Raw genomic sequence first — 26,201 nt, 5'->3', positions numbered from 1 at the left:
GTGCTATAAATACAGTTTTCATTTACTGTTACTAGTATTTCTTACTTGGGAGACTACGTTATCTTTATTACATTTCAGAGAAATGTTACACATCTGACAATTGCAGCTACCAGTTAATCTGCAGATTAAGATTCAACTTTAAATATCAAATCAGATCGTAGTGTTATATATTTAGTATTTCTATTAACGGGTTCAAAAAGAATCAGACATCAGACAGACTTTTCTTCTACCATTTTCCAGATTTTTTTTACTTCTCTGTTTCAGTTTTTACAAAATGATCCCAACGATTTTAAAATACTTTTCTCAACTGTAGATGAGCACATTACATGTTGATTCATCTTATGAACACATAACAGGTTCATATAAATTATTAACACTAGCAGGATGAAGTCTCCTTAATTTTTCACTCTTTCACTTACTTTCGGTGACTTAAAATCATTATTTTTTTAGCTCAGTTAAGATAAGTTCGGTAAATCGAGGATCCTTTGCTTTTTATATATAATATAATAAAACCAGCGTTTTATTGTGAAAATCTCCGGAAGTGGTATGTCAGTAGTGTCTAGCTTGACGCTGGTGAACGTCCGCCTCACCGGGGTTTCGGTTGGTCCGCCTCCCTCCTCCCGACCAAATTCGGCTGTTCTCGTCGCGAGGCGTCCAAGTGGAGGAGGAAAAGGAAAGGAGAGGGGGGGAGACTGGTCGTACTGTGAAGGAAGAAAAAGTAAACGACAATTAAATATTGACACCAACCCGTGAGCGGAAAGTGAAAACGGTGCGAATCGGGCAGCTCTGACGGCGACAGTGCGGTACATGTAGAGCTAGTTTTCCACAGTCTATGGTGTAAACACACTGGTGTAGTTGTGACATTGCGCCGTGAGCGACAGAGCAGAGGGAAAGGTCTCCTCCCAGTCTGTTGACGGATAGAGTTTGGCTTCAGTGAAAGGAGACACGGCTAGACCTGACTTTACATTACCTCGGCCAGGTAAGACTGCCATGTGTCGATAAACTGTCAAATTAACAGCGGACATAACGCGCTTTTTACCTGAAGCAACAGTTGCTCTCAATCTGCTCTACTATGAGACATATTTACTGTCATTGCTGCCAGCTTTCACAGTCTTCATCCGTTTATGCAACACTTGTGTGGCCCCACAGCTAATTTTGACACGACAGTGTTTCATTTTACATACCTGTGACTCCAGCGGCCACACGCACAACTATGAGGTTTGATTCATATATATGGTTTTCAACAGGTGATAGCTCGAGCTGAAGGTTTTATTCAGCACTGTGCTGTCTGGGCCTTCTGCCCTGATTATTCCCCACAGGCCCCACCTATTGTGTTTGCCACATAATGACTTATTTTGGAAAGCAAATAGATTATTCCAGAACAGAATAGCACTTTTATAGATATGTAAACCAGCCACTTCCTTCACATTAGTCGATTATGCAATAGATAATCACTTGCAACATTGCCAGTGTAGTCCAACGTGAACCAATTAGATTATGAACCCAGTGTGATGGTTGAAGTGGAGGCCCCACACAGGGAAGTGGCTGAAATGTTTACATGGAGCATCAACAGCTCTGTTGATGTCCCCTGGCCATTAGGGAGGACAGAATACAGACTGGCCATTGATAAGGCCAACTCATTAGTACCCCATTCACCGCCATCAAAGCCTCCTCTCAACGCCCATCAACATGAGTGGGTCGCACCGTGCACACTGGAAGCTGAGGATCGCACACTTCCTGCCTTCACACTGGTGACAGGGGTTTGGTTGGGTGTGATGTGCATTAGGATTTATTATGGCAGGCTTCACGACAGACAACAGGCAGGAGGAAGTGCCTCAGAATTCAGAGGAGATGAGGTGACAAACATGAAGACAGGAACACGTGTGACAAAATCTGTGTCAGTGTCTTTCTTATGAAAGCACCTGTTGCTGCTCACTGTGTTTCTTACATTTGATACACGTGTGCGTCGGCGCTCGCTCGCTCATGCCCTACATTCACTGGTATCACTGGTAACAGCAGCCTTATGTTGTCATTTTACTAGAAATGAGGATGATGACGATCGTGAACAGCTGCCTTGTCTCATGCTGTCAGGTTCTTGGAACAAACACTAGACCCCTGTTTATTGACAAGAATTTTTCATTTCCTTCCCATATTTAAATGGACAGATGACATTTCCTCAGGTTATGCTTATTGAGATGTGAGTTTAATGTTATGTTGAGTTAAAAGTGTGACCTTTTGACAGCCTTTGAATTCTCTCTGCCAGCTTTGATGGCACGGCCTGCATTTTGGAGTTGTGTGAGTAGGTTAGCCCGGATTGCTGGCAGGATTTAACGTGACGTGTAATGCATGTAAATTGATTAGTAACAGGAGGAGGGGGCTAGGTGGTCGAGATGGGAACAATGTCTTGCCTAATGCAAGGATTAGTTGAAAAGGATAGGTCCCTGTACAGCTTGAGATTGAAGAGAGGATGGATTTCAATCTCCTTCCTCTGTCTCTGCCATATGAGTTTAACTTGTGGAACAATGGATGAACTGTTGGGATCATGTGGGAAGTGGCACACGCAGCTGTAACCAATGCTGCATAGTAGCCTACCTTATCGGCTAACAGGCTGCTCTGGAAGCAGCGTTCATCTCCCTAAAACACAGAATGCGGGCCAACTCGATCGGCAGCTCTGTCTGCAAGTTTCTGACAAAAGGCCAGTTTGGTTCAGGAGGAAGACGCGGCGGAGGCTGCTGTCTGAGCCTCTCATCAGCCAGGATCTGCTTCCTCATAGTGCTATCTGTGGATTCCCCGCAGGTCTTTCAGAGTACACAGTTTGTTGAAGTAGGAGTTGGCGTGTGTACGTGTCTGTGCGTGCATGCCAGTGTCTTTTGAGTGATCTTACTACTTCCTTACTGGGCTGAGTGATTCACATATTTTCTCAACATGTTACACATATACACACACACGGAGCTTAAGTATATGTTTCTAAAAGTGCATGCTCTAAAGTATATGTTTCCATCTCTTCGTAGAGTACGCTAGTAATCCGTGAGTTGATCAAAAGAAAATGGAATATCAAACAGTTTTTTATCACAGAAAACTTATCTTGGACATAAGACTGGACTCTGCGAAACTGTGATAGACATTTTTCGTTCATTCTGACATTTTATATAGAAACCAATCATTAGATTAAATGAGAAAATAATTGACGGATTGATAGATAATAAAATAATCATTAGTTGCAGCCCTAAACTTGCTTTTCTACCATGTGTTTCTGCTCTAAACATGTCTTCTTCGTTTAATGAAAGACGTCAAAGTTCTCAAATGTTAAGTATAAATCTAAACACAATCAGACCTAAGAGAACTTTTCTAAATACCAAAATAAATGAATCTAAAATGAAATTTTATTTCAGGAAGTAAAAACCAGATTATGAATCTGAAGAGACAATTAATCAAGTTTCGTTTCCTGATGTCACATACTGCAAGATAATAAGCATTTCTCATCTGTGAGGGATTTATGCTTTCTTTAATAATTTCTCTAGTTGCCTTTGAAGGCAATCAATGATCAAGAGTGGTGACTGGTTATTTGATCCATAAACAGTTTAACAATTGATTTAAAATTTTGCAGATAATTTAATTTTATGCATATTCTCCACAACTACAGAACAGTCGTCAATAATCTATGTTACAAATCTTTTTCGGTTTCAAAAAGGGAGTTTCAATATGAGCCCTTGCTTTTTCTTTTTGAATATCGCACTCAGCTACACGCACAAACGAGAACTCCACCATTTCCATTTTTCTTTTCTCTTCAAAACCTACTTCTGATTTTTGAGCACTTCAGAGGTATTTAAAGACATACTGTAACCCTTAAGGGCTTGCTTGAGTTAGCTTGTGTGTGTGTGTGTGTGTGTGTGTGTGTGTGTGTGTGTGTGTGTGTGTGTGTGTGTGTGTGCATGTGCGTGCACGCGTTCTGCAGTGTGTATGTTGGTAGTCACAAGGCCTGGCCTACAGTGGCTGGTTTGCTTGAATTCCACCCTACCCAGGAGCAGATGTACTGAGAGGAGTGGTGGTGACATTGTGGATATAAAGTCACACCCATCTGTTGGTTTGGCAGTAAAATTACTTGCTTTCATGAAATACCAAGCGTTACTGGATCCTTTTTCATTGGCTCAAAATAGACCAACTCAGTAACATAACTACTCTAAAGCAGAAACATTTTCCTAGATACTGTTTTATTTTTCTGTCTGCTCTAATTTGCAAATCAACCAGAAGCTACAGGGAATGAAATGTTACAGCACGAGAATAAGGTGAAGATAGATGGTTGATTTTTCACTGCTGGTGTCAGGAAGTCAGGCGCTGTTGGTGCTCATGTAGGCTACTAATCGGGTTGACATCAACCTCTGATGCGCGCCCTCATCAGGCCAAACAGGAAGTGTTGTCATGGCAACCATCTCAGATAGGTGGGAAAGGTAGTGCAACAGTTGTAATTTCCCCTCATTCCCTCGCCGCCTTCGCACTGGCGGTCTACCTTTTTTAATTCCTCTGACAGGCGGGTCACAGGCCGGCTAGACGTGACAGAGGCTGCACTCAGGGTGCAGAGCTTCTGTAGTCGTGTTTGTCAGACTGAACGGAGGGAGACAGTTGACAGACAGAAAGGTAGAACTGGCGTCTCCACCCAAACAAGCAGAAACCAAAATCCACATGGGAGGAGAAACCGTGGAATGCTTTGTGACCACAACTTCCTCATCACAGCTACACAGCTTGTCCTGAAGGTCCTATGTCATTCAGTTTTTCTCGATTTGTATTCTCAAATCAGTGATGTATGTAGCAATGTTCTGCTTGATGCTATTTTGCAAATACAAGGTTTATGTCAAATGATAAAAGCCCAGTCATCACAAGGAAACAACTAGTGCTGCTGCTAACATTTATTCTCATCAATTAATCTGTCTATTTATTTCATTTGCCCAGATTGACATCTTTTATTTTGTCTCACCAGCAGCCAAAACCCCAAAATATTCAATCAAACCATTCTCAGTCGGCTTTTGGAGGAATATCTTTGACATATCTTTGCAGTTTGCATCTTGCACGTGCAAAAACAACAGATTAAAGGTGGAATGAGTTAACAAGTCAACTCAACAACGCCATCTTGAGTCTGTCTCCCTTTTTCTGGTTTTAGCAGGTGAATTTCCTTTTTGTCTGAAGCTGAAGTAGATTTTTTTCTATGTGTAAGCATTGTACATTATTTATTATACATCCAAGCTGTTGTTGCTGCTTTTTATATTATAGCTGTCCAATCATGCATGATTGTTTTGTAATTAAAAAGTCAAAGGACTGTTAGAGAAAAATTAGAAGGTGTAAATGGACCCCTCGCAGCCCGCTCAGATTGTAGGATAATACTTTAAATACAAACCCAATGGGGAAACACACACTGACATTTCAGACCTAAGATAGTTTTTTTTGTTCAGGAGGCCTCCGTTTGCTGTTAGTCCATGGCTGTTCATCCTCAACTCCCATTGGACAGAGAGAAGGAGCCAGATAAGATAGGTGTGTTTAGAGTGTAAACTGTGTCCAAGGTTGAAGTTCCTCATAGACACTGATCTGAGGTTAGATTCGCAACTATCCCTCAAATTGTCAAGGTCAGTTAATGAGCTGAGAAGCTGACTGCTCGTCAGTGCTCATGAGGAACGTCACGGTGTGAAGGTAACAGGTGGGAGTGTTTGTGGCAGACATGTCGGTAAATCAACCTGATAATCAGAATGAATTTCCATTTTGTTTCCCTGTATGAATTACTGAACATTCAGAGGCAAAACTCAAGCGTGGAACTAAACTAGATGAGGACACAAGTGAGAATGAACAATTAGTTAATTAGCATAACTTATCATGTGTATGATGATTACAAATAAGAAGCAATCAATATATTCATATTCAATATTCATAATGTTTTTGTATCGTGATGTTTACAGTTGTGTGACTCTTGCACAACAAAATATTTTTTAAAAGAAACATCTGCTTGAAACCGACTGCTTTTAAAGACGCAATCTGTCATCCAAACACAAACTAAAGTTTTCTCTGCCAACAAAGATGATTCGACATCACTAGTGTCTGTAAACAGTAAAACGCTCCATATTTTCAGAATCAATCCTAATTTTCTAACAAGCGCTGAAACATTGTAATGAACAGTCGATTGATTAAATAGTAAAATGTATCTAATCACAGACAGATTTTATAATCAATTAATTGTTTGTCATTTATCAGACAGAAATGCCTCAGCAGACATTTTTTCCTGTCCATATAAAGCGCGGATATTATTAATAATAACATTAACAATGACTCCAGCCAGCCTGCACAACGCCAGGACCCTGAACCTGAACCAGCTAAATGGAATTCAGCCATCAATACTTTTATTATTTACAGTGGTGCTTTTAATACTTTCCTTTTTTCACAGACTGCTGTGAGAACCGGCCTTTTTCTTTTTGTTCAGACACAACATTTCAATTTAATGATGTCATCTCGACCACTGTGAAATTGTGAGGGGCCTTATTCAGTATTTTCTGACAGTTTCTTGATGAAAGGATTAATGAGTAAATTAAAAAAAAAAAAGATTCATTCAATGAAAGAAAATCATTAGTTGTAATCCTATTTCCAACTCTTCAACAAACTTTTCAGTTATGCATGCAAAAGCACTTGAAATTTATGCAGCAAAATATGAAAAAAATGGAAATCACCTGCCTTATTAAACCAGAAAACATGTTTCAGTGGAGCTTCGCGTATTTCTGTGCATAAGAGCTGTAGACATACGGGAGAATCTGTCTGTCATCCACCTGCTGTTCAGCTTGACTCTGAGAGAGGGGGAGATAGGAGGGGGTACGTGCGGGGGACCAGGGTGTAAAGGAAAGATTTCTCTCCATTGACTTGCGTTGCTACCAAAACATAACAGGGGATTGCTGCCAAATTCTCAAAAAACAAAAACACTACTATGAAAAAACCTCCCAGGAGTGATCAGCCGGAGGATGCATTTCTAGCTTTGTGGTCTGCTGCTCTGCTTCCTCCCCAGTGGTCATGTCACAGGAGTGGATGATGTTTGGCAGTGTCTCAGCAGCCAGCAGCTATCTGCAGGAACAGATAAACAGTGTCTCTCTCACAGGGCCGCGTCCCTTAAAGCACATTTTGTGGGTTCTGCTTGGAGAGTCGTGCGTGTGTCTTTTTAGATGCTTTACATAATTTGAGGAAGAGTTTTGGTGGCGTTCACATATTTGGTGAATAATGGCGAGCTGAAGAGGACAGTGGACTGTTTTAACGGGCTTCAGTAGAGCAAAGCAAAAAAAAAAAAAGCTATGTTATAAGGTTTGGGGCAATCATAGGAATCAACTCGGGCCACTTTTGATGTAGAAGTTGACATATAACTTGGTAATTCTCATCCGCAGACCTGCAGTTCCTTCTTGCTGCCACTTGGTGGTGCACTCTGACTGACTCATGCCTCCGTCTAGTTGCTGGCTGCTGGAAAAATGTTCAGTGGCCATAACGGAGGCAAAAAAACTTGACAAGGTGCTTTGGTGTTCTTTGAGGCAGCTCTTTTCCATCAGCTAAGGTTTTAAAGTTAAGTGAAAGTGTTTGCGTTAGTCCCACATGATGCCAACTTGAAAGCCAACTTTCCCGTGTGGTCTAGTTGCCATCACAATGACAATTCATCCCTTTATCTTGCTCCCTGTCTCACACACACATGTACGCCATCTGTCACTTTGACACTGCCAGGTGGTCCAAACACCCTGTGAGCTTTTATTCCACTTGTCCATTATACTTTGTCATTATTGTTTATTCTCATGAGAGAGACAGAATGTGTGTGTGTGTGTGTGTGTGTGTGTGTGTGTGTGTGTGTCTGTGTGTGTGTGTGTGTCCATATGTGTGTAAAAGGCCTTTTCCTGTAGAGAGTGTGGGTTGAATGCAGTATGTAGCACCTGTGACGTGAGTCAGTTTTCGGTTATTTGTCTTGTCAGTCAGCTCAGATAGTGTGTGTACACCCCTGTAGATCAAGTTACTGTCTGGATAAGGACTCTATAGTAACCAACACATGCAGAGCGTCGTTGGTAAACTGCCTGCAGCTACAATACTTTAAGTGATGCTAATAATAGTAGTATGATTTATTTTTATATTTAAGTGCTTAATAGAGAAAAGGAGTTAAGATGAAATCATGCTAGTACAGACATAAAGCCAAAAAAAATTAGAACCTGTCTGAATGTAAGCAAAGCCAAGAAGATTATTAATTAGTAGTAATTAGCACTAAACAGCAATGTCACAACAACAACAACAACAACATCAACAACAGCAACAACAGATGGTGTCTTGGTTGACAATATTAAAACATTTATAGATTGAATCTTTGTTTTGGAAATAATCAATCACTGATTTTCTCATAATCATTCATTTCAGTGCATCCTATGTGTTTACTTATGTCCATGCACGTGTTTCAGAATAAATGAAACCTATCGCTTCTTTGAAATGGTTTGCTTCTAACAGACACTGGAATGATTGCACCTGTGATTGCCTTGTATTTCAAGGTTTGTCCCCTGCCCTGTGCAGCTGATGTTGTAGAAAGGTTGCGTAAAGCCAACCCTCCTGTCTGGTTGGACTGGGCTAAGTGGGTTGAAGTACTCCCACTCACAGGAAGACACACCTTTTTGTAAGGACACAAGCTCTCCTCACTTATGGTATGTTATTCCCTCTGACATACACAGCATTTCATAAGGCTGTTGCCCAAATATGGGGATATCCTGTCAGAGGAGGAGGAAGAGTCCAGCCAACATAAAGCAGTTTCCTGTCAGACAGGTAAGGAAGAGTCGGAATGGATCTGACTTCCTTAACAACAAATGCTGAATACATGTCGACAGTGTGTGTGGCGCTTTTAAACTAACTGGGGGAAAATTTAAGATGCAGCAGAAGCATTTCAACTTAAAGGCTGGAAAGATAAATGAATCATTCATAACGCTCAGTGGAATCTGCATGTAAATTCAGCTGTGTGTGTGTGTTTGTGTGTGTGTGTGCGTGTGTGTGTGTGTGTGTGTGTGTGTGAGCGTGTGTGTGTGTGTGTGTGTGTGTGTGTGTGAGCGAGCGGGTGGGAGAAACAGTGTCACTGTGATGGATTCTTTAATTTCTTTAGAGTCTTTGGGGAACTTTGCTGGCATCTCAAACAAAGGCCGGTGTGTGTACGTCCTCACTGAGGCCCAGTTGCGACTCGACACCTGTAGCATAAGGCTACACATCAACATGTGTCTGTGCTGTGTTTGAGAGAAGAAACTGCCCCCCCCCCCCCCCCCCTTTCTGTTGCCCTGAAAGTCCGCGGGCCCCAAAGTTGTTGTCTGATGCCTCATGAGGTTTCTCTGTTTAAAACAAGCAGCAACAGGTGTCCCAAGAGATGCACAATCACCTCCTGTCTTCCTCTCCACCGTCTCAGTGTCTCCTCATTTGCTGAAATCAGGTGCCTCATTCACACTCTGTCTGACTTTCAAAGCCCTCAAAGGCTTTGTTTGACTATGATTTACTCACTCTTTTCTGGTGCACGGTGCAACAAGGGCTCACTTTTGTCCCAGGAATGGTTCTTGTACAGTGGCTCCTTGTGCAAATACCTCCCTGAACTGTAACTGTTCCTTCTCCACAGGCTTCTTATTGGAAAACCAGACAGTTATCTTATTGTGTGCAACATTTTTTTTTTTCTCACCAGGAGCAATCAGTCGCAGAATCTGCAATTCAGACATTTCATACTGGCTCTGTTTGGACAAAAAGATAACATCTCTGTGTACCCAAATTCATGTATGTTGAAGCTGCTTTACAACACTAGTGTTTTGTTAAAGAATTTTTACTCTCTACCTTGAGATGTGACCTTGTGGCAAAGCTCTGCCAAGCAGCTATTTGTGTATTGTGTGGTATTAAATGTTTTGTGCAGAGAAGTTGGACATAAGCTGGATTTTTAACTCCAATGCAGTTTCTTTGTGTCCACAGTCCCTTTTTCTTAAAATACACAAAACTACATGCATGAAGGAGGGAGGTGAACCTAGTGACCTACTTGTGCTGAGAAATGAATATAGCATGAAGAGAGAGGAAGTAAAGGGAGACGGAGGGAGGATGAGGAGGAGGCAAACATCATTTTTGAAGGGATTTGGGGTGGGCTGCTGAGGAAGTGGCCTCAGCTTGACCCACAGTGTGAGCCTCTTCCTCCACCCGACATGCCTTTGAAACTGGTAGATGAACGGAGACGCAGTGATTAGAGGGAGGAGCAGCCATTCATGTGGCTTCTGATTAATAGTAACTCTGACCCCCTTTGTGTGTGTGTCTGTGTTTGTGTGTAGAGGGGGGGGGGGTTGTAAGTCAATCTGGTGGTGTGTAAGTCAATGCGTCCGTCTGACAGAACTTAAACTTTCATGTCCTGCTGAATTAAAGGTCCTGTAACTATAGTGAATCTACTTAAATTAACTGACTTTCTTTAATGTTATTTCTCAATAATACAGCAGAAAACTAGAAACCTCCTAATTGATAATGGAAAGGAAATGGCAAATTCACTCTTTCCCCCCCCCCCCCCCCTCCTCTGTCTCTGTCTGGAACTCTACAAATGTTTAAAGAGCAAAACCAAAAGTGCTTCTGACTGGCCGGTACTTCTTTAGCCTGTAGTCACGCTGAATATCGCAAGTGCTGTTTCAACTTCTCTTGGGGACTTTTGGTCGGGGTTTTATGCATTGATGAAATTCTTTCATGCTCTTGTCCTTCTGCAGGTTTTTCTGAATTTTAAACAGTGAAGCAATTTTATTGCGTCATCTGTGACTCGCGGAGGGAGCTTTCCAAAGTTTGCAGAAGTAACCTCAGTGATGTCATTAAGGTTATCTTGGTATTTAAAATGTCTAACAGAAAGCCTGTGTTACACCCTGCAGGTGTAGAATTGGAAAGAAGTGGGAGTATACAGTACCTGTGTGTGTGTGTGTGTGTGTGTGTGTGTGTGTGTGTGTGTGTGTGTGTGTGTGTGTGTGTGTGTGTGTGTGTGTGTGTGTGTGTGTGTGTGTGTGTGTGTGTGTGTGTGTGTGCATGCGTGCATGCGTGCGTGCGTGCTATGAATTAGATTTTTTTTTCTCTGAAGTCTGGTGTTTGTTGTTTGACATTGGCCTTGGCGGAGGTCTGCGCTCTGTGTTTGCCCTTCTAGTTTCCATAGGTTCACATAGACTAGACATAGGTTCAAAACAGAATAAATACAATGGGGAAAAAACAACAATAGACAAAACAAACAAAAACAAACTGTATACTATGATTGGTATGTAGTGCTGACTGTACATATCTCAGGAGTATCTAAAGATAGATATATCTAGTTGCATTATGGGAAATGTAGGTTCCAGTGTCTTTTGAGCTTTGCTTACAAGGATCTTGTATAGGTGCAAATATAAATGAATGAATAACAATAACAGGAAGGTCATTTTGCTTTCTTGTTATGATGTGTTAACAATTACACTGATTATTTTAACCAGACAAAAGGAAACTCAGATTTATTTCCAGCTACGTTTGCCACTGAACAACATAACACAGTTTGCTTTCAGTCCTGCTTTGAGTCTCATTCTTTCTGGTCTTGGCCTTTTGTCCTGACCTCGTCCCTCATGCCTCTCAGCACCGACGAGGCCTTCAACTCAGTCATAAAGCGATCGTAAAATCAATCACCTGGCCTTGGAAGCAGTGGCACCAGTAAATACTGTGCAGAGTTTATTGTGAGAATGTTGTCACAGTCTGATAGTGTTGATCAGTTTAGAATTGGCAATCTATCGGTAGGTATTCACTCTAACGAGGCTTTGCTGTTTGCATCTGTCTCAGTAGGATATCATCATGAATGTGCATTTCTCAGAGTGACTGTTGCATTCTTTACTACAACTCAAGGAATTCTGCATCAGCACTATTTGCTTCCTTATACAGACACTTTCCATCAGCTTGTTTCCGTGTGTGTGTGTGTGTGTGTCTGTGTCTCATGCAACTTGTCTTGAGTAGTCACATGCAGTAATCAGTCCACTATCCACATGCCTGTCATTCCTGTCCTTGTTTGTCCTGAAGTGTCCCTTCTTGCTTGCAGATAATGTGGATCTTTGGGTCCTGAACTACATGCAGTCAGTGCTATAGATAGAGACACTATGAAACCACGTGTCTCACTGTTCATCGCTCCTAAAGTAATCCCATGCTTCCTGTAGGTGGAAGGAAGTGTTCAGGTGCTTTGGAGTTGCTTCTTTTTCATTGTGTGGCTTGTTTAAGATATGACCTCACGTTTGAGAGGCTGTACAGTGCTATGGACTGTCCTGGAGTATCCTGTTGTGCTAAATAGAACAATGCTGTGTAGTGGGTCTAGTTTATGGGTCTCAAACTATTATACGAACCCAAGTTCCCTTTCAAATTTAAGGTGTTTAGGGTTTCACCTCTCTCATATCCTCTGTGCTGTGGTTCCTGTATGATCTATAGCCCTCTGATATTCACACTATCCCACCCAGCCTGTTGAACTCTGATCAGCAAGGTCAAATGCCAGCAGTTTGCAAAGAAATAAATTTCACCTTGAGAGCGACACACTAGACTAAGCTCAGCTTCTCAGATATCCACTGATTTAATGAGGTCGTGGCAAATTAGTGACTAATGTCTCGTGCAGAGGAGATGGGAGTGCTCTGAAATGTGTGGATGCAGGTGCTCGCTAGTTCTTTCTCTTCAAAAAGTTTAGTTTCATTTCATTTCATAGCCATTGTTGTAAAACCAAACATGTGACTAACTGTAACAATAGTGATAAAAGATAAAACACAGCAGTGTCTACAATGATTCAGCAAAATTTATGAATTAAAAATAACTAAAGCAAAGGAAAATATGTATCTACTCGTACTCACAGACATGCACATATATAAATACTTATACATACGTATTTACACACATATTTTACGTGCATGGTTTTATAAGAGCTACCTGAACTGATGGAAGGTGAGGATGGTGTCCTTCAAGCAGCAGGACACAGACATATTCACATTTAAGAAGCTGGAACCATGAAACATTATTTCAGTGATAAATTGATCATCATCAATTCGATGATCCTAAAAAAAAGAGTCAGTTCTCTGTTGATCAGCTGATCGATTTTAATTGAGTAATCGTTTCAGCTCTATTACGCAGCACTGTGCGAACGTTTAAGGCGGCTCCAGTGTCCTAAGGGGGATAGTTCCTCATATTCGGCTGTTTGCATAAAAATGCTTTATGATAGTGTTTGTCCAATGCACGAAGTTCAAGAGGCTCCACAGCTTCGTCTGTTTGCTCTTGGCAGCAGCATGGGGGATCTTCCTAATTCACCTCTGCATGCTCTGATTGGGACATTCCTGTGGGTGACCCAAACAGGTATTCATGTGGAATTTCACAACAATATGAAATGAAAAGTGACTCTCTCTCTCTCTCTCTCTCTCTCTCTCTCTCTCTCTCACTTTCCTGACAGAGGAAGTCATACAACCTGATTTTTTCCATCACTAATCCCTCTGTCTGGTTTGACAGGGTTGGCAGCTGCTATTGATTTCAGAGCTGAGTTTTATTATTCTTAGTATTGCCTTTTGCTTTCAATTAAGCATTGCAGTGGTGGCGCTTGAGTGTTACAATATATAAACTATCTCTTCCATGGAGCAGCATTAAACATATTGAGCGTATTAAATAGACAAAGATTGTGAAACTTCATGTCATTATCTTTAATTGATGTTATTACGAGTTCTAGACAATATTGCATTTACCTTAATAACATAAAAGGTACATGCAAATATCCTCTAAAAATAGACTACCTGCACCTTCAAACACACACACACACACACACACACACACACACACACACACACACACACACACACACACACACACACACACACACGTAATTGTTGTCTCACACACACCCCATCCCCATTTATGTCACCCTCTGACTAATCCCATTTCCTCTTTACTTGAAAAACAAACCCATCTTTATGACCTTCATGTTGCTTTCTAATGAGCTGTGTGACGTCCAAGCCATTATCAATTATTCCATCCATGCACACTGTCGTTTAACCCTCCCCACCTCAGCTCCAGCAGGAAGGAGGGGCTGTGTGATGGCCAACCAGCAAGTCTACAGACCTTTGGCCTTCTCTTTCCCACCTTTACTGCAGTGGTAACGTACATGCAGTCAGGCCAGATCAGGGGTGGAGGTTGGAAAGACTGAATTCGTTTGTTTATTGTTCCATATAGGCAGGGCAGTGTTGGGCCAGAGATGGAGATCCATTGTGTAGTATCTCCCTGCCTTCGTCATGAATAGTAGCTTTCAGAGGCAAGAGCGACTGAGGCGAAAGGCAAAGTGCTCACAATAGCTTTAAGTTTTATAGCGTTCCTGTCGCCGGCAGCAGATTTTTGGCAAGTGACCAAATGCAACATACACACAGCTGCACAGCTTGTTTTCTCCAGCTGAACTCTCTCTCTCCCTCACACACACAAACTCTTATCTCTCCCCCAGTCTCAGTCGCAAGCGCACGTCTTTTTCTACAGCTCTCTGCCCAACCATTCATTCCTTCCCTGCATCCATTTCCAGCAAACTCCACTCGGCTTGCACTAAGCTTTCTTTTGTGCAGTTTTAGGACAACAATGCTGTTTGTTTTCCGAGGGCAGAGCAGAGAGACGCTGCCTGGCAGCCTCTCTGCCTAGGTCGCCCGTGTCTCCCGCATGTCACCCTCTGTGCGTCTGCAGTGACGTCTGAAGGGCATTATCTGCCATAGGCCTCTGTTTGTTTTGGGCTGCTCTGGGCTTGATAATGGCCCATTACTGGGGAACCAGAGGCTCATAGGCACCTCAGTGGAAACTGCAGAGACCTTGCTAATCTGGATGATACCCAGCTGGCATTCATCTTAGTAATACTAGCTATTTTTGGGAGTAGTTTTTTAGATGAAACCAGCTCGACTGTAGCCAGCAACAACACGGACCTGTTGCTGAGTATTTTTAGTGCATACTCTGGCTGTTAATGATATCACTGAGGCGTTAGCTGACCTCTGCGTCTGTTTATGTGTTGCTCCCAGACATTTGGCACCCTGTGCGTAAAGCCAGGAAAGCCAGATCTGTCTGAGTACTTGTTGAGCATCAGCTTAACACAATAAGCTGATGATATCCTGCCTCTCCTGTGGAAGGAATGTATGTTTCGTTGACGGTTAGATCAACGGAAAGAAGAAAAATCCTCCAGTCATTGTTGTCAGCTCTGCTCTCACTTTCGGTAGTTCTTTCTGTGTGCACGTTACCGTGCAGTCTCTCTTTCACCGCCTCCTCTCTCTTGACGTGTCTTGCATGACACAAGAGTAAATAAGTCATTTCGGATGCTGGTATTTTCCCCTTCAATCATTTTATCTGTATGTCATTCCCACCTGCACAGCACTGTTGACTGCACTGTTGATATGAAAGTCCCAGCCCAAGAATACTGAATATCTAATATAATGCTAAAGTAGTTCTTATACATAGTTAAGAGGCTGCCTCCCACGATAGATTTTCAAGGTGTTCAGTGTTTTATTTTAGTGTTCCCAAAATCACACCCCCTCCTACACCTGCTGCAGGTGTCCATTAGACCTTCACTTCCCTACACTACACTTACACTACATCCCCCCTAACATTTAACCACACTGCACCCACATTTAGGATTACACAACTGATAATTTGCAATCTCAACAATAGGCTAACAGCTTGGCTGACCCTGCTTGTGTGAAATGGCCTATTCAGCAGTACAGAAGCCATTCTTTTTTTTTTTTACCACCCAACTCACTGGAGAGTAAGAGAGGTGTAATCAGTCAAGGACAGATGTTTGGCCATTGTTTTAATGGTGTGAAAATCCCCTTGATTTCTCTGCAAAAACAAATGACCATCCATGTGTGTTAATATGTCATTATTAGTTAGGGAAAAGGATAAAAAGACAATGCTTGAGTTTTTGAAAAAAAAGAATTGCAATGATTATCTGCAGCACCATTACTCTGCAGCTCTCAATTAGGCAACATTAGTCAAGTGTTGGTGTTGTGCTGTGTGTGGAGTGGAGCCTAATTAGAGGTTGCCTGAGTGGATTGTCTTACTTTACCCTGAGAATTCTCGCCTGTGTTTAATCCTTGCATATCAGTGTTATTTGTCCCCTGTGTTATCACTGTTATCTGTCATTATGTCAGTCAGTCAGAGTCCCTGACACACATGCTGCTCCTCTTCAGACGTGTATCAGCCACTGAATGTGCAGTCAGTCGTGTTCAAACAATCCTGTTCTAAATATCATCATGTTTAAGGACAGTGTTTCGCACTCTGTGCTTCCTATCACATGGATTTCTTCACTATCACTATCGCTATCACTGTCTAACTTGACATGCAGCTTTTCCTTTTTTTTTAATTGAGTTCATAATAAACTGGGCTGGCTTGTAATTCCTGCAGCAGAACTTGTCAGCCATCTAGTCTGAGCACGAAACAAGGAATCATTCATAGTTCATTTGGACAGGAATGTGCCTCAAGTAATTGCACATGAATTTAGGATTTAGAAATCCTGCAGAAATGAGTCCAGTCTAGTCTTCTAGTCTAGTCTTCTGTCTAGACACTGTGCAACTGTTTTACAGTATGCTGGACTGTTTTTGTATCCTGTCAAGCCACAGAACTTCAGGATTGTGCAGTTTGCCAGACTCTGAGAACCCACTGTACAGGGGTTTAAGTTTAACTGAGACTTCTTCATGGTGGTATAGGAATGACACTGTTATTTGTAGCGCCACATGTTTATTCTGAGCAATTTTCCATTAACCTTTGTACAGTCCTTTCGCTTTTCCTGGAAACATCTGCTTACACAAGAATAACGGATACCCCTCAGCCAATCACGTTCAAGCAGTCTTGCAGACCAGCAGAGAGAGCGCTGAATTTCCCAGTATTCCCTCAAAAGCGTACTGAGTGTGCAGCCAATGGCCTGGGCGGGGTGCTGTCAGCTTCACTTATCTCAGAGCCCATACCTATCAGCTCTGGGGTGGTGCTGCAGCTCTGTGTCTCGCTGTAGTTCCCCTTAAAGCGCACAGCATCTAGTTTTCTGCCTCTCTCAGCTCTGTGTTGTTCACTGTGGGCTGTGCTTGCATGCAGCTGATAAACCTGATGCTCTTGTATACACTGCCTTTACTTGACTTATTGTAAACAAGGGCTGCAGCTAATATTTTGACGTAGTACAATTTCATGTTATGTTTATTTTGCGGGTCAGGTAAATTCAGAAAAATTAAAGGGTAATTAATGACTAGTAATGTTTTCCTTTTTATTTATTTTTTATTTGAAGAATCAGTGAAATTTCCCAGAATGACTTGTGATGCCGTCATAACGGTCCTCCAGTCCTGTTTCTGTTTATCTTGGTAATCAAATCCACAGTGATAAATGCAGTATCAGCTGTATGAGGGTAGCTGCCAAAGAAACCAGCGCCTAACAGAAACTCCTTTCTTTTTTTGGTGGGAAAGTAGTGATGTTAGTCTGGTGGTTCCCACAGCGTGAACAAGTGGGAGCCCACTCCCTGCCCCACCCTTTCTCTTTCACAGACCTACGAACTCTACAGCCAGAGTCTCTCCCTCTGGCTCATAAACACAATCCCACTTTACTCAGCAGCAGGACTGATGACTGATGAGTATTATCAGGTTTGATAAGCATGGAAGCCAAGTGAGAACAAGTCAGTGTTTACATGAAAGCGAGGCGGGACTGCGCCGTGACACAGATCTGATCTGAGGAGCAACAGACTGAAGTGTGGGGTCATGTTTTAGGTGTAGCAGGAGACGGTTTTTCACTCAGCTGGGAAAGTGCTGACTGGCAGCAGAGAGGATGAGACGGCTACTTTTAGCTTCGCCTGCAGACTGGGAAACTCCTGCTTGCAGACAGAGAGTATGTGCAGGGGGAGGGGTGTACATGAGAGAGATGACAGAGTTGTGTGTGTGTGTGTGTGTGTGTGTGTGTGTGTGTGTGTGTGTGTGTGTGTGTGTGCGTGCGGGTACACAAGGGAGAACAACTAATATACTGGCTTGTGGCTGGGGCCCAGGTCTTTGAACTCTCTTTTGTTCAAAGCAACAGACATCTGTCTAGACACCAAATATCGCCTTTCCACAATTCACTGTTCTGCACTTGTCAGCTGGTGTATAAAGTCAGACAGACGCCAGGCAGTAGATATTTCAGGGCCTTTTTAACATGATCACCAGAAATGTTACAGGCAATAAAATGTCAACTTGGATTTGGATTATAGCAGATGAGAAAATAAAGGTGCTGTGCACGATTTATTATATCCGCAGAATGTGCATAATGACCAGAACTGAGTCAGTATCAAACTCTCCAACAACATCAATGATAAGAAACCTAAAGTTACAATCCTTAACTTTTTAAGATTTGTATTGAGCACAACAGAGGAGCAACTGGTGTTCCTGTTTGCACTGCAACCAAATGATATCTTGCACATTTGAATACAGAAGTTCATAAATATGAATTGCAACCCTATCTCATTTCATGCTGCACATGGTGCAGGTAGTTTTTCATACAACTTGCTGAGATGTTGGCAACATGCAGCCTGTTGCCTGCAGCTCTTCATCCATCAAGTCACTATCGCTCCTTCTTGTTACATTTCTCGCTTGCAAAAAAGGTGCATTTTAATAAACGATCACATTTAGTGCTAACCTGAGCGACATATATATTGCTCTTCCTGCTCTTCCTGCTTCACATTAAAAGACACCCTGAGGGTCACTAATTGAATGCTTTTAACGTGAAGCAGCAATAATTAAATGATAAAATGAAAAGAATGTTTTCCCCAACCATCCTTGCACAAAGAAAAACTTCCAGTAAAATAGCAACTCATCTTCTTATCTTAATATCAGTGTCTTAAATTTCAGTGGGGTATGTCAGAACACCAATTACAGACTGGAGCGTGCTTCCCTGGCCTCCATATAAACTGTCCTACATGGATGTCACGTGCAGACACTGGTGCGACTGTTTCTTCTATACGTGTATGAATTTCAAATGGCGTTCATGGGGGTTTTCTTTCCTGTATCAAACCTGCATAATTTCAGCCGTAGTCTGCATAAGTTCTACTTAAAACCTCTCCAAGTTATTGAAGTTAATGAGGCCAGCCTTTACAGCCACAGAAAAATAACCTACAATGTCTTTTATCATTTTCCCCCTAGTCCTTCAAACCACAAAGACGTGGAGAAAATGACTAATCTATCATTTCGGGGTGAGCTAAATGGAAGGCTTTGAATGTGGAAAAGGCATGATCCTTGCCTACCTCTCATCACCTCTTGTCAGTCAAGTCTAAAGTGCAGCCGGCAACATTTAAGCCCTAAAGCAGTTTATTTCCAGTGAGGCTACTTTATTACAAAAACTGCTACAGTCTGAAAAGCCTCAGATACTCAGTGAAGGGACCACACACACACACACACACACACACACACACACACACACACACACACTGTAGAGCTGACAGGACTGACTCCTCTTTTAGCCTTTAATGGATGCTGTTTGTATTCGTCAGCAGCAAATTTAAGAGTTTTCTTTGGGTCTGAGCTGTAGTATAGCAGCACTGTAACACACACACACACACACACACACACACGCACAGTCAGTTTTTCATCTCTGAGTGTTGCTGTTAATGGCACTGACTCATAATGGTTCCCTGTTCTTGGCACTTTGAACACTGTGCTAATGAATCACATGTGTGCGGGTGGGTTTGTGTGTGTAAGGTACAGCAGAGCAGTGGGGCCTCGCAGCTCTGTGCAGTAGGTGGTCCCGGTTGCTGTATGTGTGTGTATTGTGATAGGGTGGGCTGTAAAGGGGGTGGTCCTTTTTTCTGATCCTTGGAGGTAACTTTTTTTTTGCAAGGCTCTTATATGTACATGCTGGTGTTTAATGCCACACGCTTGTGTGCACACACACACACACACACACACACACACACACACGCTGGTGCCCTCCCATAGAGTTTCAGTCAGACCGGTGGTGCTGGTAGTAGCTGGCATCACATCACAGGAGCTTCACAGTTTGACTGAAGTGACTCAGTTGAGGTGGTTTGCCTGCAAAGATCACTTCTGAGTGCCAGTGGGATTTAAGAGCCGCCTCTTTCTCCCACTTCACATGCTGGTTGAACTGATATTTTGGCGCCACAGAGTAGTAAACTGTAAACTACTAATTCTGTCTCTACTTCTTAAATTACAGCCGTGGAGGTGTCTTTTTTCCCCCTCCATGTCACGCTCAATCACATGACGGAGAGAAGGCTGTTTTTCGGTAGTTAGTGAAGAATCATGTAACACTACTGTCGTTTTAAAAATGATTAAGATTCTCTACAGCACAGGGAGACACATGGCAAAGCTCGTTACTCAACCTGTCTCAGTTTAGTTTTAACAAAGCAGCACATAAACTAAAAACAACCGTACCTCCCTCCAAAATATGACCACATACATTTCATGTATATTCATGTAATCTAATCAATCAGCTTTGATATCCACCATTAGAGATCCCTTCAAAATAGTTTCTTCCACCAGCTCCAGTAAGACTGTCTGACTGCAGTTAATCAGATAATGAAGAAGACAAAAGCTCAAAGCCCTTACAATAAAAAAATACAAGAAACATGATTTTTGATAAACAGTTTTTCTGAAATATTATTGGTGATAGTGCTCGGCTACCCCCCCGTCATGTGACCCTGGCCTTGCTGGTTGTAACAGCTGCTTGAGCATCTCTCACTTGGACACAGAAGAGCATCCACTAGATTCAGTGTCATCTCGGTCCCTGCAGCCCTGCCGTGTGAAGCCTGTTTGCACTTCTCATGTTATCTCTTTATTCATGGTTGTACTTGATCAGCAGCTTCTGTACTGTGTTTGCATATTGCACAATTTATAAACTATGTTATCTGGTGAGCTTGGTAGTGCCAGGGGCCGGCGTTTTTACCTGGCAGCAGAAAATTACTTGTTTGAAGCAAGTGAAGTACAAAGAAGTTCGCTGTAATTGAAGTACTGCCACACAAGTATTTGTTGTACTGATGCCTGTTAGTCATGAGAGTCATAGTTATTATAAATGCCTAACCCTGTCAGTGAAATGAGAACTCGGAGTAATACCATCAGAAATCTTTTTCCTGAGTCGGAAACACAGCTCCTGTTGACTATTTTTACTTCCTGAATGGACATTTATTTTTATGGTTGGAAGAAACGTCTAAAGACACGTCTTAAACTACTCTTGCAATGTAATGAAAATGCAGTCATTATCTAGTACTGAACCACCTCATTCATGTTTGTCGGAGAAGCAAACATATGACGCTATGCCTGCATAAGTTCATCTAAAGAGCTCCTCCAGACTATAGGAACGAATACAGTCACTCATCATGTATGGATGAAAGGATTTTATTTTCTTCACCTGTGGTGCCTCGCCTTTATGACTAAGCTGGGAATGTTTCCTTTAGATGATTGTTAACTTTGCATTGTAATGCATAGCCCTTTCATGTGTCACTTTCATGTTATCAATCACATTTCAGCTCTTTGAGTCATCTCTGGCTGCGTTTCCTTTCGGAGTGATTACTTATCTTTAGATGAAAATACAGCTCTCTAATCAGGCACTCTCAAGCAGAGGTCCGAAAATGGAGATTTTCCGACCCTACCCATTTCCGTTTTTTTTTTGTCTTTATTCCTCCCTTACTCTTTGTTCCTGAAACAACTGAAGAGCCGTACGATCCAGCTGCAGCATCAGAGGCTATCTTGAGGGACTACATCCTGCAGGGTGAGCAGGGTGCAGACAGGCTGGAACAAAATAAACACACAGTCCAACATAAAAAACTGGCTTTAGGACTGTTTATGGCTGTTCTAAGTTCATGTGTGTTGCTCTCAGCTGTTGCATTTACTGCACCTTTCCATTTTATCCCTATTATTTACAGTTACTGTGACTGAGACCTGATGACACAACACTACGCTTATAATCTGAAAGAAGTATTTGGGGCATTTATGCAACAAAATATTTAAGTTAAACATTAAAGAAAATCCAGAGAAACATTCGAACAGTTTGCAGATGGAACAATTTGCATAATGAACACACACAGCCTGTAACATGATACCTTCATTTTTATTTATGAAATAAAACCCAGAATCTGCAGCAACTTTTTTTGTGAATTTCACAATAAACTTCTGAGAAACTGAACTTGACGCTTCCTGTTCCCTGCTGAGAAAAGCTTTTGTGACAGTGAGGTGTGTCTCAAGAAGGCCCGTGTGTGTGTGTGTGTGTGTGTGTGTGTGTGTGTGTGTGTGTGTGTGTGTGTGCGCGTGTGCGTGCGCATATTGCAAAAATGTTACAGGAAATATGTGTTTGTATGAGTTTGTATGAGAAACAGACAAATGGCAATAAAAGGAAGCGAGAGCGCAGAGGAAAGACACTGGAGCCAATTTCCCACATGGACTGTAGGATGTGTCAGGGCTTGTTCCCATCCAGTCTGTAAATGATTAGCAGGAAGTGGAATCACAGCTCCAGCATGCGACCCACTGCAGCGTTGGATCATTTAACTCCCAGACATCAGCCCTGCAGTCACAGCTCTGAAATCTTTACATTGCAGTGGCTTTTTGTTTGAGTATAGATATCCTGCAGTGTCAGATTTTCAGTCATTGTCACAGTTTTGCAGCTATCGGATTGTGTACACACGGTTTGAACAATGTGGCTTTATATTGTCAGGTCTGGCAGCAGGGAAACTGCACCACAAAATGAACTTTATGTGTAACATTTCACAACACAATTGTGCGTTTTTGCTCAGCTTTTGCATGTGTACAGATGTGCCTCAGCTTGGAGCACAGCCAAATTACATAAAAAAAAAAAAAAGTGTTGATGTCACTTTTGGTAACAGTGCAGAAGAAGAGGAAGTTGTTGACCTCCTACTGAACCATCATCCTCTGTATGATTTACGATGCATCAGCCTCACCTGTAGAAAAAGCATTCACTGGCTTAATATTGATATAACACTTGTCCCTTCACAGTGTTGGTGCTGCATGCCTCTGTATTTCTTGCTTATTCACTCATATGATTTCATCTGTCACACAAGACGGCTTCTGCACATAGCTGCTCTGTGACCTGCCAATTCACTGTCATCCTCACAACCAAGTTCTTCCTGTTATCGGAAACAAACTTTACCTGCTTGAGAGCTGGCATTGAAATGCATTCCCTGTTTGACAGGGTTGCTGTTGTTTTTATTGTGTTTCTCTGACTTGAAATATATTAAAAGCCTTTATTTTCATGTTTTATCTTTTACTAAGAAAAAAACATTAGCATCTTTCTTAATTTGTGTTTAAAATCTCATTACACCTTTGCTTATCTTGCAGAAGCTACTGTATACCAGTGCTTTGTTCTCTTCAGAGTTATTCACACATTTCCCTGCTTTTCTTCATTACAGTGTTATATTGCCCAGGATGTCCTCAAAGGCTCACAGTTCCAATAACATCGCCCATGCCCGGCGGACGGTGCAGCAGCTGAGAATAGAGGCGAGCATTGAAAGGATAAAGGTACAATGCAACAATAAATCTCAGCAAATTTCATCCCTGCTCCAGTTTTTCTTGTTTGCATTTCACCCAATTTCTTATTATCTCATCCCTATTTCTATATTATTAATATATCAGATTGTTGTAAACTTCACATGTTAAATGCTGCTGGAGATATTAAAGTTTTCACACAAATAAGATTCACTTAGAAAATGTAAAATCATACATGCTTTTGCTGAGTAAGATATCACTGAGGAAGGTGTAAGGATTTCTTTAAAAGAGTGAAACACATGTAAGGAAAATCATTGCATCTGATTGTAGTTGTAGACCTTTTGTCTGAGAAGTGTCAGACTTTGAAAAGCACTGCTTTTGAGCATATAACTCTTAGAAGTTACGTAAATGCAGGTAAATACTGTTTACCAACGGACTGACTGATTTTTGTGTGTGAGCATCTTGCGCTTTGTTTCTGCAGGTATCCAAGGCCTCTGCAGACCTTATGAACTACTGCAGTGAACACGCCAGAAACGATCCTCTGCTCATCGGCATCCCCGCTTCAGACAATCCCTTCAAGGACAAAAAACCCTGCACTATATTGTAGTGGATGCCACTTAGCCGTTTTTGTTTTGTTTTTTTTTTTGCTTATTAATGTTGCTGTATTCTTTTTGTTGGGAGGAGTGAGGGGTGGACTGTGATCGTATCATTACCACCTGTTCTGTTAACAATTCAACCCTGATTTTCTCAAAAACAGCAATTTGTAATGATGTGTTGTGGCTGCCCCATTAGCCTGTATTACTCACTGAAACTGTTGGCCTTGGCAGTGCCACGGGTTCAGTTCAGCTCTGACCACTAACAAGACTTTGGCTCTATCAGTTGTGATGGTATCCGGTACATAATTATGAACAGCAGATATCGTTTTCACTGACACTCAGTGATGGATTCGGCTCCTTCCTCTGTACACAGTCTCATCTCCATTGGGCAGTGACTGTTATTTCCTCTCTGTTTTGCCTTAAGTGGATTCATGCAGCCAAAGTTTCCCTCCCCTCCTTAAAAAGTATATCAGATTTAAGACGGATAATAGCGTCTTCAGACACCGTGCCCCACCAGTATTTTACAGTCTTTGTCCAGTTTAAATCACTGAATTCAGGGATCAAGGTTTACATTGAGCTTCTACTCAAATGTTACCATCATGTATCTTTGATCGGGGCGGTAACAACTGGTGTTAAATTCAACTATAGTAACACAAAGTATTCTGCAACTCATCACAGCAACATCAGCTCTGACTGGTCCACGACAATCCACATCCCATTTAATCCACCGTTTTCCTGTCTGTTATTTGCAGTATGATTACCATGATACAGTGTTGTCTTTAGCTGATTTAATGAAGCATCATGTTGAGATATAAACATCTTTAATCCAAGATCTGTTTTGCTCAGATTCATGCCTTTGGGATAAAATGAGCCCAGTGCTGTGATACTTATGGTACTTTATCACATTAATGCAGTGCATACATTTAATTATTTTTTACTCAGCTGACAATGTGTAATGAAGAGTTTGGGACCTAAACATTTAAATATATGTCTTGACTATTGTTGGCCATTCCTTCTGATAACTTTTCTGTGGTACGACGTTTTTAGGACGCTGACGTCACGGAGCACGCCAGCAAGTGTTACGCAACACTGTGAGCCCCGCCTACTTGCTCATCACAACAAGTGTCTTAGTCGAGTGAATGTGCACGTCATTGTCTTAAAGTGTTGTTGGTGCAAATATTGTAGGCACAGGTGTAAATGGTATGTGTGCATTGATGATAAAACCACTCTCCCAAGACTGCTCTGAAATTTCTCATATTTTTCATTTAAACTATAACGTTTGTGTCGGTGGGGGTCTTCAGTCTTCAGCCTAACATGTCCTGCATGTTGTGATTCTCCAGGGGAAAATATCTGCTCTGGTAAATTTAACTAAAAAACAGAATAGATAGTATAAATTAAAAATGTCTTACACTCTAAAGCCTTACTCATGTTTGCCTTGTATCGTGAAGAGCACTCTTAATGGGAGTACTTTCTTTAAAAAAAAAAAAAAAAAAAAAGATGTTTCTATAAAAATGTTTTTATCTGTGGGATGAAAGTGATTTGTAACAATATTGTGCCATCTGTTTTTGTCTACATGTCACTAGCAAAACATGTGAAATTGTGTTTCACTGACCTGGTGCTCCGCTTTCAGCAGTTTTGCTATTGTTGCCTTCTCCAAAGGGTACGTTCAGGTCTTCAAATCAGCAAGATCTAGTGTTATTATCCAACTGTGTTTTTTATGATTGTCTCTAACAGTCACTTCTTCTTCCTTGCAATAAATCATTCCTGTATGCCTGTTAAGGAAAACTTCACATTACCACTGCCATGTCATAATTTCTGTCCATTCAGCAACCCCTGTAATGGCCTTAGTGTACTATTGATAGATTAATTTAACTGTCAAAATTTGCATTTTGATAATTGTCTTTATTAATATACCAACCTTTGTATGAAGACTTATCCAAGATTAATAAAGTGAAGCATTCCTACAGTACAATACTGTACTAATATATCAATAAAGATGTGTCGTGCTGCACAGACAGAAGATTTGAACTTGTGATGACCACTATTTTAACACCACCTTCAACCAGCCCTGAGATATATACAATATAGAAATGTGATAGTTCACATGGAGCCTGGCCAGAGAAATCTGCCCACAGTGTATCTG

General features: G+C 41.6%; 1 protein-coding gene across 1 annotated transcript; it reads left to right on the top strand.

The window, feature by feature from the left end:
* Window positions 1–620: 620 nt before the first annotated feature.
* Window positions 621–26,080, top strand: gng12a (guanine nucleotide binding protein (G protein), gamma 12a). The gene is made up of 3 exons (XM_056392228.1): window positions 621–979; window positions 23,387–23,495; window positions 23,944–26,080. Exons 2-3 carry the CDS (start codon window positions 23,403–23,405, stop codon window positions 24,067–24,069), a joined length of 219 nt encoding a protein of 72 aa, XP_056248203.1. The 5' UTR covers window positions 621–979; window positions 23,387–23,402; the 3' UTR covers window positions 24,070–26,080.
* Window positions 26,081–26,201: the final 121 nt, after the last annotated feature.

The sequence above is a fragment of the Seriola aureovittata genome, chromosome 12 (genome assembly GCF_021018895.1).
Source record: "Seriola aureovittata isolate HTS-2021-v1 ecotype China chromosome 12, ASM2101889v1, whole genome shotgun sequence".
NCBI classification, from domain to species: Eukaryota; Metazoa; Chordata; class Actinopteri; order Carangiformes; family Carangidae; genus Seriola; species Seriola aureovittata.
This window is presented reverse-complemented; position numbering and strand designations above follow the sequence as displayed.